At 36.3% G+C, this 15,698-nt stretch overlaps 3 protein-coding genes and 1 pseudogene across 5 annotated transcripts; 2 read left to right on the forward strand and 2 right to left on the reverse strand.

Annotated features, from left to right (window-relative positions):
- The first annotated feature begins 799 nt into the window (after positions 1 to 799).
- LOC129253170 (uncharacterized) lies at positions 800 to 1,788 on the forward strand. The gene is made up of 4 exons (XM_054891440.1): positions 800 to 1,067; positions 1,121 to 1,300; positions 1,364 to 1,558; positions 1,622 to 1,788. Exons 1-4 carry the CDS (start codon positions 864 to 866, stop codon positions 1,763 to 1,765), a joined length of 723 nt encoding a protein of 240 aa, XP_054747415.1. The 5' UTR covers positions 800 to 863; the 3' UTR covers positions 1,766 to 1,788.
- Positions 1,789 to 2,617: 829 nt separating this feature from the next.
- Positions 2,618 to 6,894, reverse strand: LOC129235453 (transmembrane protein 181). 3 transcript variants are annotated; one of them, XM_054869297.1, is made up of 9 exons: positions 6,630 to 6,894; positions 5,810 to 6,284; positions 5,482 to 5,738; positions 4,551 to 4,631; positions 4,381 to 4,480; positions 4,036 to 4,313; positions 3,873 to 3,975; positions 3,527 to 3,751; positions 2,618 to 3,437 (listed from the first exon to the last, which is right to left on the reverse strand). In XM_054869297.1, exons 2-9 carry the CDS (start codon positions 6,252 to 6,254, stop codon positions 3,304 to 3,306), a joined length of 1,623 nt encoding a protein of 540 aa, XP_054725272.1. In that variant the 5' UTR covers positions 6,255 to 6,284; positions 6,630 to 6,894; the 3' UTR covers positions 2,618 to 3,303. The 3 variants fall into 3 exon arrangements, with proteins under 3 accessions (XP_054725272.1, XP_054725271.1, XP_054725273.1); XM_054869296.1 differs by having other exon boundaries at positions 5,810 to 6,307; XM_054869298.1 differs by having other exon boundaries at positions 5,810 to 6,153; positions 6,630 to 6,893.
- A 1,190-nt stretch (positions 6,895 to 8,084) lies between these two features.
- Positions 8,085 to 10,159, reverse strand: LOC129235388 (pre-mRNA-processing factor 17). The gene is made up of 3 exons (XM_054869201.1): positions 9,357 to 10,159; positions 8,806 to 9,284; positions 8,085 to 8,739 (listed from the first exon to the last, which is right to left on the reverse strand). The coding sequence occupies exons 1-3, from the start codon at positions 10,072 to 10,074 to the stop codon at positions 8,206 to 8,208; spliced, it is 1,731 nt and encodes a 576-aa protein (XP_054725176.1). The 5' UTR covers positions 10,075 to 10,159; the 3' UTR covers positions 8,085 to 8,205.
- Positions 10,160 to 12,555: 2,396 nt separating this feature from the next.
- On the forward strand, positions 12,556 to 13,728 carry LOC129242203 (uncharacterized; annotated as a pseudogene).
- Positions 13,729 to 15,698: the final 1,970 nt, after the last annotated feature.

The following is a 15,698-nucleotide window of genomic DNA, read 5'->3' on the forward strand; positions in this document are numbered from 1 at the left end:
ACCAATTAACCAATTCACCTATTGTCAAACAAAAACCATACAACCATACAAACCGCAAAAACAAACAAAAAAATTATGATAGAGAATGTTGACAGATATTTTTCAACATTGTCTGAAGCAACCCTGTATGTTGAGCAACATGTTGTGTGACCGTGCTGCCACAGTCTGTGAAATGTTTTTAGTGAACATTTCTTTGGGGCGTTCACCTTTTAAAGCTTTTTGAATTAAATACTTTTTTTTGTAACGTTAAACTATCTTTTGCTGTCAACGGATACAGCTAACGGTAAGTTCAAGTTTTACTGATGAAGTTAGGACAAACAACATGTATACATACCATAATATTTATTTTCTTACATAAGGTCTCATATATAGTAAAAGCATCGTACCTGCATACAGTTGCTTGAAACATGAAAAATAAATAATCAACACTCACACAAACTATTGTTGTTGTACATACATATTATATAGGGAATATTACTGGAGTGGCAGTCCTTCGTCGGATATGCATTCGTCTCATTTCCTTTAAAACAGAACAAAAAACAACTTTAATGCGAACAAAACCTATAGATTTGTTTACAACAAATTGTCCTACTCTGTAACGCGATTCTCAAATTACTAGCGATCGAGATTCGTTATTGTTGACGAGCGACGTTTGTATGTAGCTTGCAGTAAACACCCTTAGCGACAAAATTCGTTAAGTACATCGTTGAAAAAGATAATGATGTTCGTCGTTAACTTCAAAATATTATGTGGCAACTTTGGCTATTCGCATTTATTATTGGACATTTACAATCTGAAAGAGAGAATTTAAAACATTTATTCGTTGGCGACTTCGTGAATGAAATTAATAAAAAACAACAAAAATGAATAAAAGAAGCCGTGGTGGAAGGACGAGGCTAGAGCAATACAATAAAATGATCGACTTTTTTTTGGAAAACAAAGGTCTGGCGGATGGGAAGTTTAGTACCATTCACGGACAGATCAAGGCTTCTCAGAAATGGGCGGAGCTAGCAAAGTTACTTAATAGCGTAAATGGGGCAGAAAAATCTGCAGCTCAATGGCAGGTGGTAAGTTCGTTTCATAACCGCACAAAAACAGAATAATGCGTTTTTTTAAATAGGCTTGGCGTGATTTGAAAAGTCGTACATCGTTGAAGGCAAGACAAAGGAGAAAAGGAATGGCTGCCACTGGAAACATCAAAGCAACACTCACAGAACTGGAACAAAGAGTGTTGAGCTTACTAGGCATGGATTATGTCAAAGGAAGCAGTCAATGTTTTAAAATTATTCCCGAAGATGATGTAGGCACGAAAATTCATTAATTGTTGTGTGATCCTAATATTAATCTTGTATAAACATTATAGAATCTGCAAATGGCTTTAGAAGATGAGAATACAGTGGTCTCAAATGAGGCGGAAGTCCAGACTACAGAGCTCACCACACTAAAAAACGATGTCGATATGCCCAACCCAATGAGAGCAAATAAGCGAAATGCCGAACATGAAAATGCAGGAGACAATTTCGCAAAAATTGCAACGCATCAGGCACAAACAATGCTAGTAGGTGAAGATATGAATACTTTTTCCACTCATTCCAATTAAGTATTGTTTGTTTTACTTTAGATGCAGGCTGAAGCCGCCAAAATACATGCCGAGTCCGCAAAATTGCAGGCAGAGGCAATGCTGCTACAAGCGCAAGCGTTTGATCGAGTGGCATCATCTCTCGAAAAACTAACTAATGATATACGCATATTTATTAAAAAATAAATGAAACAAAAAGTGTAATAATATACATATGAATTTTCTTAAACTTTTATTTAATGCTTGAGCAGATGGTTATATTTACCAGTTATAAGTCATGGTTATGCACGCTATGCTAAAGTTAACGAGGGAGCTGCCTCTTCCGAATCATCTGTGATTGCTTGGATAATTACTTCTTCGTTTTCACTGGCGTCATTGCTAATGAGCTTTCATTTTATACAGAACTGCACAAGTGTTAACAATCCTATCAATGAAGCCAAGCTCGTACATTAGCAATCGTTGCTTAAAAAGGCAAAGCAGTCCTTGTTGAAGCAAGCTGTTGTGCTGTTGGAAGATTTTACATTTCTATGTGACTAAAACACAGTTATTTTTACTAAAACTGTAGATTTCCGCTTGGTTTTTCTTATTGAAAATGCTATATTATTTTATCATTACACTTTTCTACTTTAAAGTATTCGTTGCTAAGCTATTAACAATTGTTATAAAACTGTCAATCGATAAAAATATGCTCGAGCATTGCAATTAACGAAAATTGACACAATCGTTAGTTAACGATACGAAAAATGTCGCAAAGCCGCACTACAGCGCGAGAAATAGAATGTGTCACGCCTCTACGCTGGCGCGTAACACATGCGTATTTCCTCTACAGCAGAGTAAATCTCGTTATTTAAAAATCTTGTACCTTGTACAACCAGAGCAAAAACATGTTATTTAATGCCCGTAGTCGTGCAGAAAATATTTAGAACACGACGGACAAATTGTTGTGATTTTAAAATTCCCTGGGAGCTATATAATGGACGATTTAAATCAATGCATTTTCATTTTGTTTTTAATCCGTTATGATTAAAATATCAAGGCTGTATGTATATATGTGTATATTTGTCATTTGTAATGTTTGCAAATACAAATAATGTTTTGTTATAGCAGGAATAACAGTAGCTTTTCTTGAATGTAGTTTAATACATCATACCAGTATTTCAGATGAACTTCATAATTGAATAGTTATTGAATTCATGTGCAGTTAATTTGTTTTTACAACTTATTGTATGAATGAAGTATGGATTATTAAACATTTTTTTCAATATTTCTTTTCAGTAGCAGTTTTACAGCTAAGTTATGAAATAAAATTAAGGAAGCTGGGTTAAAATATATTAAAAATTTTTGTTGAACATTTAAAATAAATAACATTAAATAAAAATATATTAAATTTGAATAAAATAAGGTGTAATAAAAAAGTAAATAAATAAATAAATTAGAACAAATAATAGATTCGATTAAATAATAAAGAGTAAAAAAATTAGTTTATTGAAAATAATTTCAAATATAATATAAAATAATTAACAAAATAGTGCATAGTTATTTGTGCAAAGTAAATTCAAACCATAAAAGAAATTTACTCAATGGCACAAACGAGTTGAAAAAACAAAATTCTTATATTCTTCTTTGCCTACCCAAAAATTATTGTTTTCTAATATTATCTGCTTATATATAATATTATATGTATACATATATAATAATAGCATTTACGAAAATCTGAAAGCTATTTAATCGCTATCATAATCATTTTTGTTTCCAACGGTAAGAGGACGTCGTGATTCATCCTCTGAGCCATAAACCACCTCCTCGTCAGAATCGTTAATCATCGAAAATGCTGGATTATCTTTGGTAACAGAGATTTCTGAAAAAGTAATTATTTTTGTTAACTCGCTTTACAGTAAATCATAGTTTGAGTCATGCTGGGACTATATGGCGCATTTTCATAATCACCTTGCGAAAAGCGTCCATTTGGCGAATAAACATACGCCATGGTATACAGATAGAAGTTTAAAAGACCATAGAAACACATAAACTGCGCCGAGCTTTGATAGGTGGTATTAAGTGTGGCCACAAAATTATCCTCCAATATACCGAAGCCAAAGCGGCACGTTGTGACAATTATCGAAATCGAAATGACGAAAAGCATTAACAGCGTTAAGAATTTCAGACGCATATCTGGAAATTTGGTAGAAGAAACAAAGTTAAAGTTAGTAACCATTGAGACTTTTTAATATAAAATAAAATAAGTGATTCTCTAAATTAATTGTTATTATTATTCTTTTACAGTCAACCATACCAAAGTAAGGCATCGATCTAAGCTCAGTGTAGGCGCGTAAAACTAATAAGGCCAGGTACAGTATATACATACAGCCAGCAATGTAGAAGAACAGCTTGAAGCCCTAAAATTAAGGAAAAAATAATTTCAAATATATTTATAAATCAAATATGCATTCACATACATTATAATTTCGAGTGTCCACAAAGTGACTGTAGGTGGGATCGCGTAGCTCGTTGCATTTCTCCCAAGTGGCCAATACAATGGCACACAACCATATAGGTAGTATAACGATGACCTTTGGCAGGTAGAACCTTATGAAACGCCTTTCGTTTTGACGTAAGCCATGGTATATGCAAAGCCAGAACATCAGCAACGAGCAGAGGAATGTGGCTTGCAGCACGGCATCCAACATGCCAGGGAGCCAAGAGTTCATCAGGAAAATCAATGGAAAGAAAGGATCTGCAATGAGGAAGAGTTTTACCCAGTTTAAATATTTATTTACATTTTATTTAATCGTGAGACTTACTATCATACAATAGGAGCAGTGGCAGCAATATTGACATCCATTTCTGTTCGATGGACCAATCGAAGATGGGATATTTGCGTAATGTGTGCGCATACCAGCACTGTTGATGTTAAAAACAAGCATTCAATATGCATACGAGTATAAGAAAAAGTTTTAACTTTTTAACTTACAATTACAATGAATGTGAAGAGAAGAAATATGAAGCGGAACCATATTTCAATTTGTGTAAATTCGGGACTATATGTTTTGAACTGTGAATTTAGTTAGAAAATATAGATTAGAAATAATTAATACAAAAATTTATTAAATACTTGTTGATATAGGATAAAATACATTGTAATAAAATTTAGTTTTCGTATTTTAAATAAATAATAGTAACAATTTAATTTGTTATTTTATTGTTAAGCCGGCATTGAGCTCACCAAATAAAAATACGAAAACTAAATGTCTGGAGGTCATTAAAGCAGTTTAAATAATACGATTTAAACGATTAGGTATAGAAAACTAACTGTTTCGATGGGTTCGGACCATATATTTGGTATGTCCGGCTGTGTAGTAGCCCGCTACTTTGTCTAAAGCACTATTTCGTTAATATCACGCAGATTCAACGCGGCGGCTTGAACTCATATACGCGTTTCCACGACAATCGGGACTACGTTTGCCGGTTCCAGGTGTTGATTGTTGATGTACTTATTTGAGAATCTTGTGATTAAGCACAAATAAAGGCATAGGTGGCTGTCAGGCGATATTCGGAGGAGTGCTTTGGCAGTCTGCAACTTAGCTACACCTATTAGTCCCGGCGATTAAGTTGGCGCTGCGTAGTTAAAACCGAAATGATTGTTTTTGTTGTAACAGCAAAAGCATTCCCCATAAATGTTTGAGGAACGCTGCTGGAGTTAAAATGTTTTAAACGGATATAAACTCGGGTCGTTCCGGTAGAGTAGAACCGACTGTCGTGGGAACTAACGTGATGTTGTTGTTGTTGTTGTAGCAGTAACTAACGTGATAGTTTGGGTCGGTTTAGAAAAGATGTTTACTTTCAAAATTACGTTTTCAACAACCACATAAGCAACTTGAGCATTCACTTGATCAAAAACTTACGTAAAAGGTTATACTCCTTATATTATACTTCAGATGGAATGTCTCCAGGCCATAGAAGCGTACAGTGATGATGTAATGCGCATATTCTAGAAATCCCAAGTGCAGAATAGTAAACTCCTCACAATCGTTCCGAATGCAGGACAAGTGACGCGTACGATTGCGAACCAAATCTGCGCGCAGAATGCTCAGAGGCTTGTGCTGCTCTGTTATGCCATCTATACCGATGTTCACTTGAAAACTCTTATCATATTTTTCATCTAAAAATAAAATTAAATTGTACGGAAAATCATTAAGTAGCATCATCTTACTATATCGCATTTCAACTCACCATCATTGTTGTCTGTCACTAATTTGGCAATTAGCCACAGTTGCTGCGAGTATGTGGTCATCAGTGGTGATTTCATTGCAAATGGTCCTGTGGCCAGCACTGTTTTACTATTAGCCAACGATGTATTTGCAAGTATACTTTTGGCTGTGATTGCCGATGTGCTGGTGATGGGCGGTCCGGTGAGGCCAATTACAATTGCCAAACCGAAACATATGAGAAATCCCAAAAAGACCATGACAAATTCGCGCTTCTGCATCGAATAGAGGCGCATATGTACAGAACGCTCGCACCGGTCATGATGGTAGGCCGGCGCAATGTATCTATTGAACTCACTGAACAGATCGCTAAATTGTGAGAGGGAATTCTTGAGACGTAAAAGTAAACCACCGGATGGCAGGTGGTATGAATAACCCAGACCGGAGGTGTCTGTGGGCGGTTTGGACATTGTAGCAGCGTTTACAGACAAACGATGGTGCTGTTTGGGATAGCAAGATCTATCTAGAGCGGTAGCGATAGTAATGTAAGATTTTGGTGTTGGTGCGTGTGATGGTCTATGGAGGGCGATGATTGTAGTGGTTGAGTTGTTATTTGTGCTGCCGGCAGTTATGGTTTGAATGAATGTGATTTGCTTTGACTTTTTTTGGGAGGAGGTGGTGTTGAGTGCACTTTAATACTATTACTTAATTCACATTGAGGGAAGTGGAGGGAATGAGATGATTTTGTAAGGGGAATTTTAAGCAAATTTCAAAAGGGTCAATTGAATTTTAATGCTTCGAAAACTGCTTTATTAACGAGCTTTTATGATTAACACGGTGTTTACTTCATTTCCACTTTCTCATCAAAACTGTTTTTGAACTGGCCGTGAACTCGAAATCTGATATTGGACATCTACATTTTCCAATTCAATATTTTAACGGTCCACAGAAAGAAATTTATATACAAAGTAGCCAAAATATGTTTTTGTGTCACTTGCGTTTGGCAATGATTATTTTGAAATGTATTTTTAACAAATTTCTATAAATTTCGAGGTACAATCTTTGCGACGGTTAAAATCGATTATTTTCACTTTGTAGATATTACACATATGGTGCACAAGTTTTGCATTTGGTATAGCGATAGGGGAGTTAGTTATTGTTTGGCTGCATAAAAGAACACACAATATTTGACAGTTGATGCGGCCGCAGTGCGCAGGCCCCGCTGTTATCAGTCATTTTGCAACGAATCATGGCTTTGCCGCAATATTTAGCGATTGTTTGTAAACAAATGCAGAAATACATAAATAAACAAACAGGTTAGTAAGCTCAGTAACACGGCTAAACGCATTGAGCTTATTTATTGAGTGAAAGCTCGACAGAATTTAAATTCAATCGAAAGTGAATTACAGTACCTGCCCGTGAGGGATACATATAATTATTTATAAAAATATTTCTAGAATTGAGCAATACTTCGTAAGAGCCCGAAAGTGAAATAAGAGAACAACTAGTAAAGACAATGGGCACCATGCAGTACTGAGAAGGCGCAGAGATAGAGATCTAGAACAGAAGAAATTGAAGAAACTACGTACTCAATAATATTTTCAATTAAGATATCAAAAGAAGAACTAATCTTCATTTCTGGGTCTACTGTTAGATGAATTAGACGATGACGATCGGTGGCTACACCGCCCTGGAAGGGCCTAGTGTACTCCTACAACAACAACAAAACCTTCATTGTCATAACACATGCATACATATCTACACTTTTAAATAGAAGTGAATAAACCAACTGAGTGATGATATCGCACCCTAAATACAAAAGGGTCACAACTCAAAATGTTCCTTCTGCTCAAATATGAACGAGACGTTATCAATAAAACGATCCGCGGATGACATATGGCAAAAATAAATTTTTTGTTGGATGGTAGGACTGTTATAAGCTTACATGGCAAATTTCAGCGTGATATGTCACATAGTTTGTTTTCTGTGCTACTGTAAACAAGTCAAGCTCGAGTGTGGAAAATTTTGAGTTGTGACCCTTTTGTATTTAGGGTGCGATATAATTCAAATTAAATATGTAAGTAAATAAAGTGTCAGTAAAGTAAAAATAACTTAGCAACTCGGCCATTTAACATCCTTACCCGATTGCATAAGCGGTTGCTGGTTTCGGAGCACCTTTGCCTCGGCTTACTTATCGCAAACTATGTAGTTATAAGCCAATATTTTGGTTTTAACATAGTGCTGAACGTTTCAATTCTATGCTATGATCTAAATTGCATATAAATGTCATAATCGTTGCATTTCATTTATAAAATTCTATTTTTATTACTATTATACAGATCTATTACAAATTTATTTAATATGGTGTACTTAACATTTTCTGTTAGGTGGTCTTCTTATCGACATTTACGTGCTCTTCACTTAATCCCAGTACTTGATGAGGCCATCCCAGCCGGCTGTTACCACTTTGCTCGCTTCGTGTGGATGCCACATTGTACTAATGCAGACACCCTCGTGTGCCTGCCATTTTTTGTACATTTTCGTTGTTTTCCAGTCCCATATATAACATTTGCCATCTCCATCACCGCTAACTAAATAACTCATGTCTGGTGAAAAATCTAACTGACAAGCATAACCAGAAACCATATGCCCACTAAATGTTTTCTTACGATTCATTTTGAAACGATTCAATGCAGAGAATATCACAATTTTATTATCTAGTGATTGGCATGCCAACCATTTGCTATTTGGAGCAAGCGTTACAGCTGGCATGGAATGCATTGTAGGATCGGCTATGTATTTCATATCGACGGGAATGTCCCATTCCCAAATACGCATCGATTTGTCATCGGAGGTGGTAACGAAACGTCGATTCTCATCAACGAATGTGATTGTGTTGACAGCGCCCAAATGACGATCATATTCTTGCACAATGTCGCCACTGCGTGTGTCCCACTGTAAGTAAGTAATAAATAAAATTAAGTATTTTTTCGTTTTTTATTGTTAAAAAAAAATACTTACACAAATAATTTTCTTGTCAGAGGTGCCTGCTACGAATAGGTGTTGCTTGTTATTGTCCGGATGAAATTTGACGCAGAAGGGCATTTTTCGCGCTGTAAAGCGTGATATAACTTCGCCAGTTTCCGCATCCCACATTTTTATATAACGATCATAGGAAGCGGAGAGGAATTTGGTGCCTTTGTTATTCCATGCAATATCTTTTATAGCTTGCCTGTGACCAGAGAAAGTGCGCACACAGCGTCGTTCGCCAAACACCTCCCACAATTTTACGCGACAATCCATGGAACCGGACAGCAGCAAATGCGCTGTTTGTGGAAACCAGCGTATAGATGAAATACCTTTGGTGTGTCCCGTCCAAGTGTGTATGTGCGCTTTCGGCAAGAAGCATTTATTGGGTGCAGACGTTGAACGTAAATTTATACCCAAATCGTGTGGCGCATGCAAATACGAACGCCCTTGGTAATCGTAGGCGTCTTTGACTATAAGCAAGTAAAGAATTTATAAATACATATATGTTAACTTGCAAAATAGAGTGCGTATTTGAAACTTACTATGTAGCACTGACTTTTCTTCCAACGGTTTGTCTTCTACAATACGATTGCGCCTGTGTCTTTTCGCTAAAATCTCCTCCAATTCTGCCTTCTCCTGCTCGTTCGGACGCGCTACCGATTGTTCATCTTTGTACTTACCCCATGGTCCGACAAAACCTTCGATATCTTCTGGGTTGTCGTTTTTATCTTGTTTACGTTTCTTTTTCGGCTTTGGTGACTCAAATACGGTTTTACCCTCGTCATTGTAGGCAGATTGTAAATCACCTACAAATGATTTCCCATCTGCAGCTTCGTCGACTGTAGGATCCAACGCATAACCGTAAGTGTGAAATGTGCGTCGCTGGTTCTCAAATTCAAAGGCATTAATATGTGCTTTTTCCACATATCCAGAAAGGGTGTTTCGAGGAGCACGCATTTGTTCTGTCAAATTCGGGTTTTCTGGACCTTGGATAGGTGCGTACAATTCTTCAAATTTTGGATTATACATCACTTCTTTCACAGTGGGATCGATGGTACGCGAAACTGCAGTAGCACCCATAGGTACAACATGAGGTGCTGCGCAAATTGCCAAAGACTTGGCGAGCGACAGTGCGGGATCGACAGGCTTGAGATGCGACATGGAATTTCTATTATCACATGCTTCCTCGGATTTATTGGTGCCTTCTTCTGCTTCTGTATCACTTTCTGATGAAGAGCCATAGTTCTTTATGCCCAACATTTTATTAAAGGTATTTTATTTTTGAAATATCACTTCTCTATTAAAAAGTTCGCCAAAAGTAAAAACGTATAAACACAAATGCCAGATGTTTTTACTGGATTGACATTTATGTGTGAATGCAAATGTCAGTTGGAAAGCACGGTTGCTAAGTGCAGGGTGTCATAAGAAATTTTTATTGCCGTGGATTGTTATTTATGGTCCAATTAGACAATTATGGACAAGCATAAAATGTCTTTCTAAGCACAGTATCAAATTTGTCCGTGGCATGTATTTTGAATTCTAAACAACAAGAGAGGGAAAGGTAAACAGAGTTTGACAATGTTAGTGGTATGTATATTGTTTTTATTGAATTCTCTAAACAAAAAGAAAGGAAAATGAAAACAAAGTTTGACAGTGTAGAGAACGTATAAAATTATTTTATTGTTATCAATTATCAAGTCACTTGTTGTACTGCTACTCCACTTCTTGTCAAAGAGCCTTGATTCTTTTTACTTCAATTAACATATTTTTCATAACTGTGACCTACTTGTGAAATAAGCGAGCAGAATTCTGCTGCCGAGTCCCCGGTGACGTGAAAGCCGAAATTACTCGCTCACTTTCGTTTTTCACCTTAGCTGAAGGTCAAACCAATTAATACACCATCCTTGAGTGACGTAACAACCGAAGTTATAGGGCTGTCACAATGGGTGCTTTGCGTCCGTTGCGACAGCACTTTTGACTGACGTGACGTGTAAAACGTACCATAGTACCCCACTGAACGTATAGAAGTTCTTGTCGTGAAAGCAAATACTAAATATTTCGTTGTGGGTTGTGAAATATTTTATAAAATTAATGCTTATAGGAATATATTTATAAATTGGATTAATTATTTCTTCAAATAAAATCTCCTCCCTAGTTCCGCTTTTCTTCTCAAGTGTTTCTGTTACTGCTTGGTTGTTTCCATTTTTGATTGGAGATTTCTTACCTGAGAAAAAAAAAATTAAATGTGCACCAAGTTTCACTGAAACATAATAAATTTCGCTCGAACTCTCGTATGCATGAACAGACAGACATGGCTAAATCGACTCCTCCCTTCGACCCCTTCATTCCCATGGCAGCCGGTTCTACGTTAGTGGAATGACTCGGGTTTTTCCAGGACAAGGGCTGACGCCCCTGTAAACTAGCCCTGTCTAGTGCCCCCCACATTCTAAGCACTTTAGAATGAACGGACTAGTTCGAGGCACGCAATAAAAGCGGCAGTATTGCAGCATGATAGAAAAAGTTTTTTCTAATAACGGTCGGACCTCGACAGGCAATGGCAAACCTCCGAGTGTATTTCTGCCCTAAAAAAACGCCTCATAAAAAACCATCCGCCGTTCGGAATCGGGTTACAACTGTAGGTCCCTCCATTGGGGACCACAAATATGAGGAGGAGATCAGCCCAAACATTAAATAAAGGGTATAAGAGCCAATTATATGTAAAATTATATTGCAGCCTTTATAAACGTGTGCAACTCTTCTGCAAATGCTAAGCTGACACTTTCCTGTTGTTGGGCGCCTATTTTGCATAGACATGTACGTAAAGGTGAATATGCAGATAAAAATAATAAGAGTTTTCTATAAACATTTTCCTCAATAAAGATTTTTGTTTCCTTGTTCATTCCTCTTGGGAGCATAGAGCCTCGACAAGACTCATGCTGAAAACAGTGAACGACGTAAACGCAGTCCCTTGTCAGCTGTTACGATCAAACTAATGAGAACCCCATGTAAATGAAAAATTCCTTCCTTCCGTATCGTAGTATCGTAGATTTTATTTCACGATATTTGAAAAATCCCGTAAAACCCTGTCAGCTGAGTGCTCTCTCACCACACAGTGTTGCCAAGCAGTACATTTCGAAATCATTTACAAAATAAACTTAGAAAAATTATAATTTTTATTAAAATAACTTAAAAACACTGTTGAATAATGTTAATTATAGATAAATGAACTATTTGCATTTGTTGGGTTTTGGCTTTGGTTTATTAAACAATGAAAAATTGTAACTGATAACGCGGATGTGTGAAAAAGTGTGTACGCAAAAATATCAATGGGAACATTGTGTAGATACAACCAAACGCATACACACACAAACCGATGTATTGTGTAAATATGTAATTAAAAGAACGCAGTTGTTCTCACGGGATGAGTTTTTGTGCTCGTTAGGGGCTGCGGTAAGGGACTGCGGACGTCGTTCACTGTTTTCAGCATCAGTCTTGCGTTGGTTTCGTTAATCTAGAGTGTGTTCGAGCCGCTAAATAATTACTGCAATATTGCAACCCTGTTACTTTACTGATGCTCTGTAGCTGATACTCAGCTGATACTGTGCAGCAATACTGCAATGCTTATTTTTCGTCGAACGTGTTGCTTAAAAAATGGAAATTTTAACTTATTTGATAGCAGATGAGAGAGATAGGAGGAGAAGACGTATGATAAAAGGCTTATTGTTTAACCACTGTTCCAAACAAAGACAAGTGAGGAAAATGAAATACTTTTTTGAAACTATTGCACTATACCCTGAATATATCTTTTTTACCCATTTTCGGATGACTCGACATACATTTCTTGTAAATAATCAATTTGGATTATATAAATACATATATATGCATTTGGTATAATCGAAGTTATTTTATTTAAAAGTTACGTTACGAGTTACGCTCTAAGCCTTTTTTGGTGCACAGCTGACACCAAGTATTTGTTGGAACAATCGTTGTACATCACCTTGTGGAAACTTGGCAACAGTAGGGAAATCTCCGATCGCTTTAATGTTGGAAAAGGAACAGCACATAAACTATTTTTCAAAACCATCAAGACAATATGCTGCCTCAAAACCGAAATTTCTTGGCCGAGCATTATTCAACGGCAGAACTTAATGGAAAGTTTTCAAACAATTAGAACGAACTGTTTTCCATTCGTTATTGGATGCATGGACGTGATTCACTTTCAGATTAACACACCAAAGAATGACGCTATAAGCTATTATGACCGTAAGGGAAATTATTCAATAATCATGCAGGTTGGTGGCATATTCCATGGATGTCAGAAATGCATATGTATACACTAATACAAATTTTTCTCTATTGTGATATTTTAGGCTATTTGCGATAGTAGGCTTCGTTTCTTAGGCGTATTTATCGGGTTTCCCGGAAGCTCCCACGACGCTAACTCATGGGAATAATAGTCCAATTTACAAAGGCATTACAACTGGAAATTGCAAGTGGAACTATAATTTTAGCTGATTCCGCTTATCCACTGTCGAAATATTTAGTGGTACCATATAGAGATAACGGACATCTCACTTCTGCTGACAAAAAGTTTAATTATCACCTTAGCTCTACCCGAGTTTTAATAGAGCAAGCATTTTACATTTTAAGGCAAAAATTCAAAATACTTAATCATATTGATATATAATATTACCTCTAAAGAGCGTCTCACAAGTGGTATTAGCATGCGCTATATTGCATAATTTTATAATTAATAATTGTGAAGATTAAAACAGTTTCGAAGATATTGGAACGACACGAAATTCTAATGGCGATTGCGAGAATAATCCTGAAGCGGAAATTACAGACAATATCAATGACACCAATAAAGGAATTTCTAGACGAAATGAGTTGAAAATGTTGTTTAATTCATAACAATTCATTTAAAAAACTTTATTTCATGTAAATAAAATACTAAATACTAAAACAAAAAACATTACTTCATTCAAAAAATAAGTATTCAATACTAATAAGTCTTTGAAATTGACTCAGACCAGTTTTTTTGAATGGTAATATCACTAATTTATCTAGAACTTCTCTAAACTCCATCATTCTGGACACTTTTTCCTTTTCAATTTGGAGTTTTTCTTTTTCCAGCGCCATAACGTCGTTATATCTCCTCTTTTCCTCTACAGTCTTTTTTTTTCAAAAACTCCAGTAACTCGGTTCCTGGTATTTTACGTTTTTTATTACGAACATTTACATCCTTCTCTTTATCATTATATAGAGACTGTGATCAGTTTCCCCATCAGAATCAATGCCGGATTGATGATTGTTGCCTGGACATTCATGAACTTTTCCATTATCTTGTATAATTTCGTTGCAAGGAATGTCCAGGGAACTCTGCAGATTTTGAGATGGAGGAGAAATAGAATGTATACTGCTATAAACTTCGTCGAATTCATTAAAAAATTTCCAAGTTGTGGCACCTCGTCCTGTACACTTGTTTCTCTTTTTAATTCTTTTGTAGGTTGCGACCATTTTTAAAAATGTCTTCTGTAATTGAACTCTTATAGGGCTGAAATCTGGAGCATCAGTTTTCATTTTATCCAAAACTTTGCCCCAAAGAACAGATTTCCTTTTCCTCCCACTTACAAACTCATCTTACATATCCAATCGACACCTGACCAACAACTTGGTTTCAGTAAAGCTATAAAGCTAAGCTAAAAAAAGCTAAGCACAAAAGAAATAATAAACAATATTAGCAGAGAATGTTAATGCATTAACATTCTCTGATATTAGAACATAAAAATAACATTTTTTGCAAAATTAACTTATTTTTCCTTCTCCATCTCAATTGCGCGTGAAAATTTTTATGTTGCGTATGATTTGCTAGTGATGAGCAACAGATTGTTAACATTTTGTTCAACGAAAGCGTGACGTTGCCAGTGTTGCCGAATTTGTTCCGTAGAACGTGATGCTCTGTCATAAAAAGCAACACTACCGCAATTTTCACAGCTCGTACACACCCCTATTTGGATTTCTGACAGGGTAGTTGACAGTTCTATGTGGTGGGAATGCGCAACTGTCGTTGCTTAGGAACAACGCCTTCTTACTGATTGGAGCGCCATCTGAGTTTCACATTTTTTTGGCAAAGGGATCGCACAGATGGTTGAGGACTAAATTTCGTGTGTCTGCACTATTACCGCTATCGTCCGTTTCCGCTTGCTGGCGCCACTGATTCAATGTGTAACTATGTGTTTTTCTTTGTTTTTTGCTTGTTTTAGCAGCCACAATGCAAGTAATGCGCTGACTATTGTGCGGTAGTAAGGATGGAAAGGATACGTTTTTTAGGGTTGAGGAATGATTTTTGGAGTTTACTCCTTAACCCATTCGATCCCATTGTACTCGCTTGAGTACAGAAAAAGCATCTTTTTCGAAACGACGTCAAAAGCCAACGCTTACAAATTTTTAAATGTACTCGCCACTTTATAATACAGAGCAATGTCGAAAAGGAATACACATGTTTCTCCTACTTTTTTTTGAGTCCCGTTATCCGTTATTCACTTGTCTTTGCGTGCACCTTTGCTATTTTTCTTCTTTTCATGGTTTAGTTTGCAATAAGCTCTCTGTTTGACAAAATCTAAGTTATCACGGAAAAAGTTCAGTGTTGTAATATTCACAATACATATAATTTGTATACTTTATGCCAAAAAAACGAAAAAAGTTGTGGAAAAGTGCATTTGGGTAGGTTTAAATTCTAGTGTACTCGCATGGGTACAGTGGGAACATTCATATATATTTTGTGTGCATATTTCATGTAGATTTGGTAATGGATGTAAAAAAATTTTACGGAAAGAGGTTTCACAACCTTTCTGTGGCCACCGACGATATTGTCACAAGCG

This window comes from Anastrepha obliqua, chromosome 1 (genome assembly GCF_027943255.1).
Source record: "Anastrepha obliqua isolate idAnaObli1 chromosome 1, idAnaObli1_1.0, whole genome shotgun sequence".
Lineage (NCBI taxonomy): Eukaryota > Metazoa > Arthropoda > Insecta > Diptera > Tephritidae > Anastrepha > Anastrepha obliqua.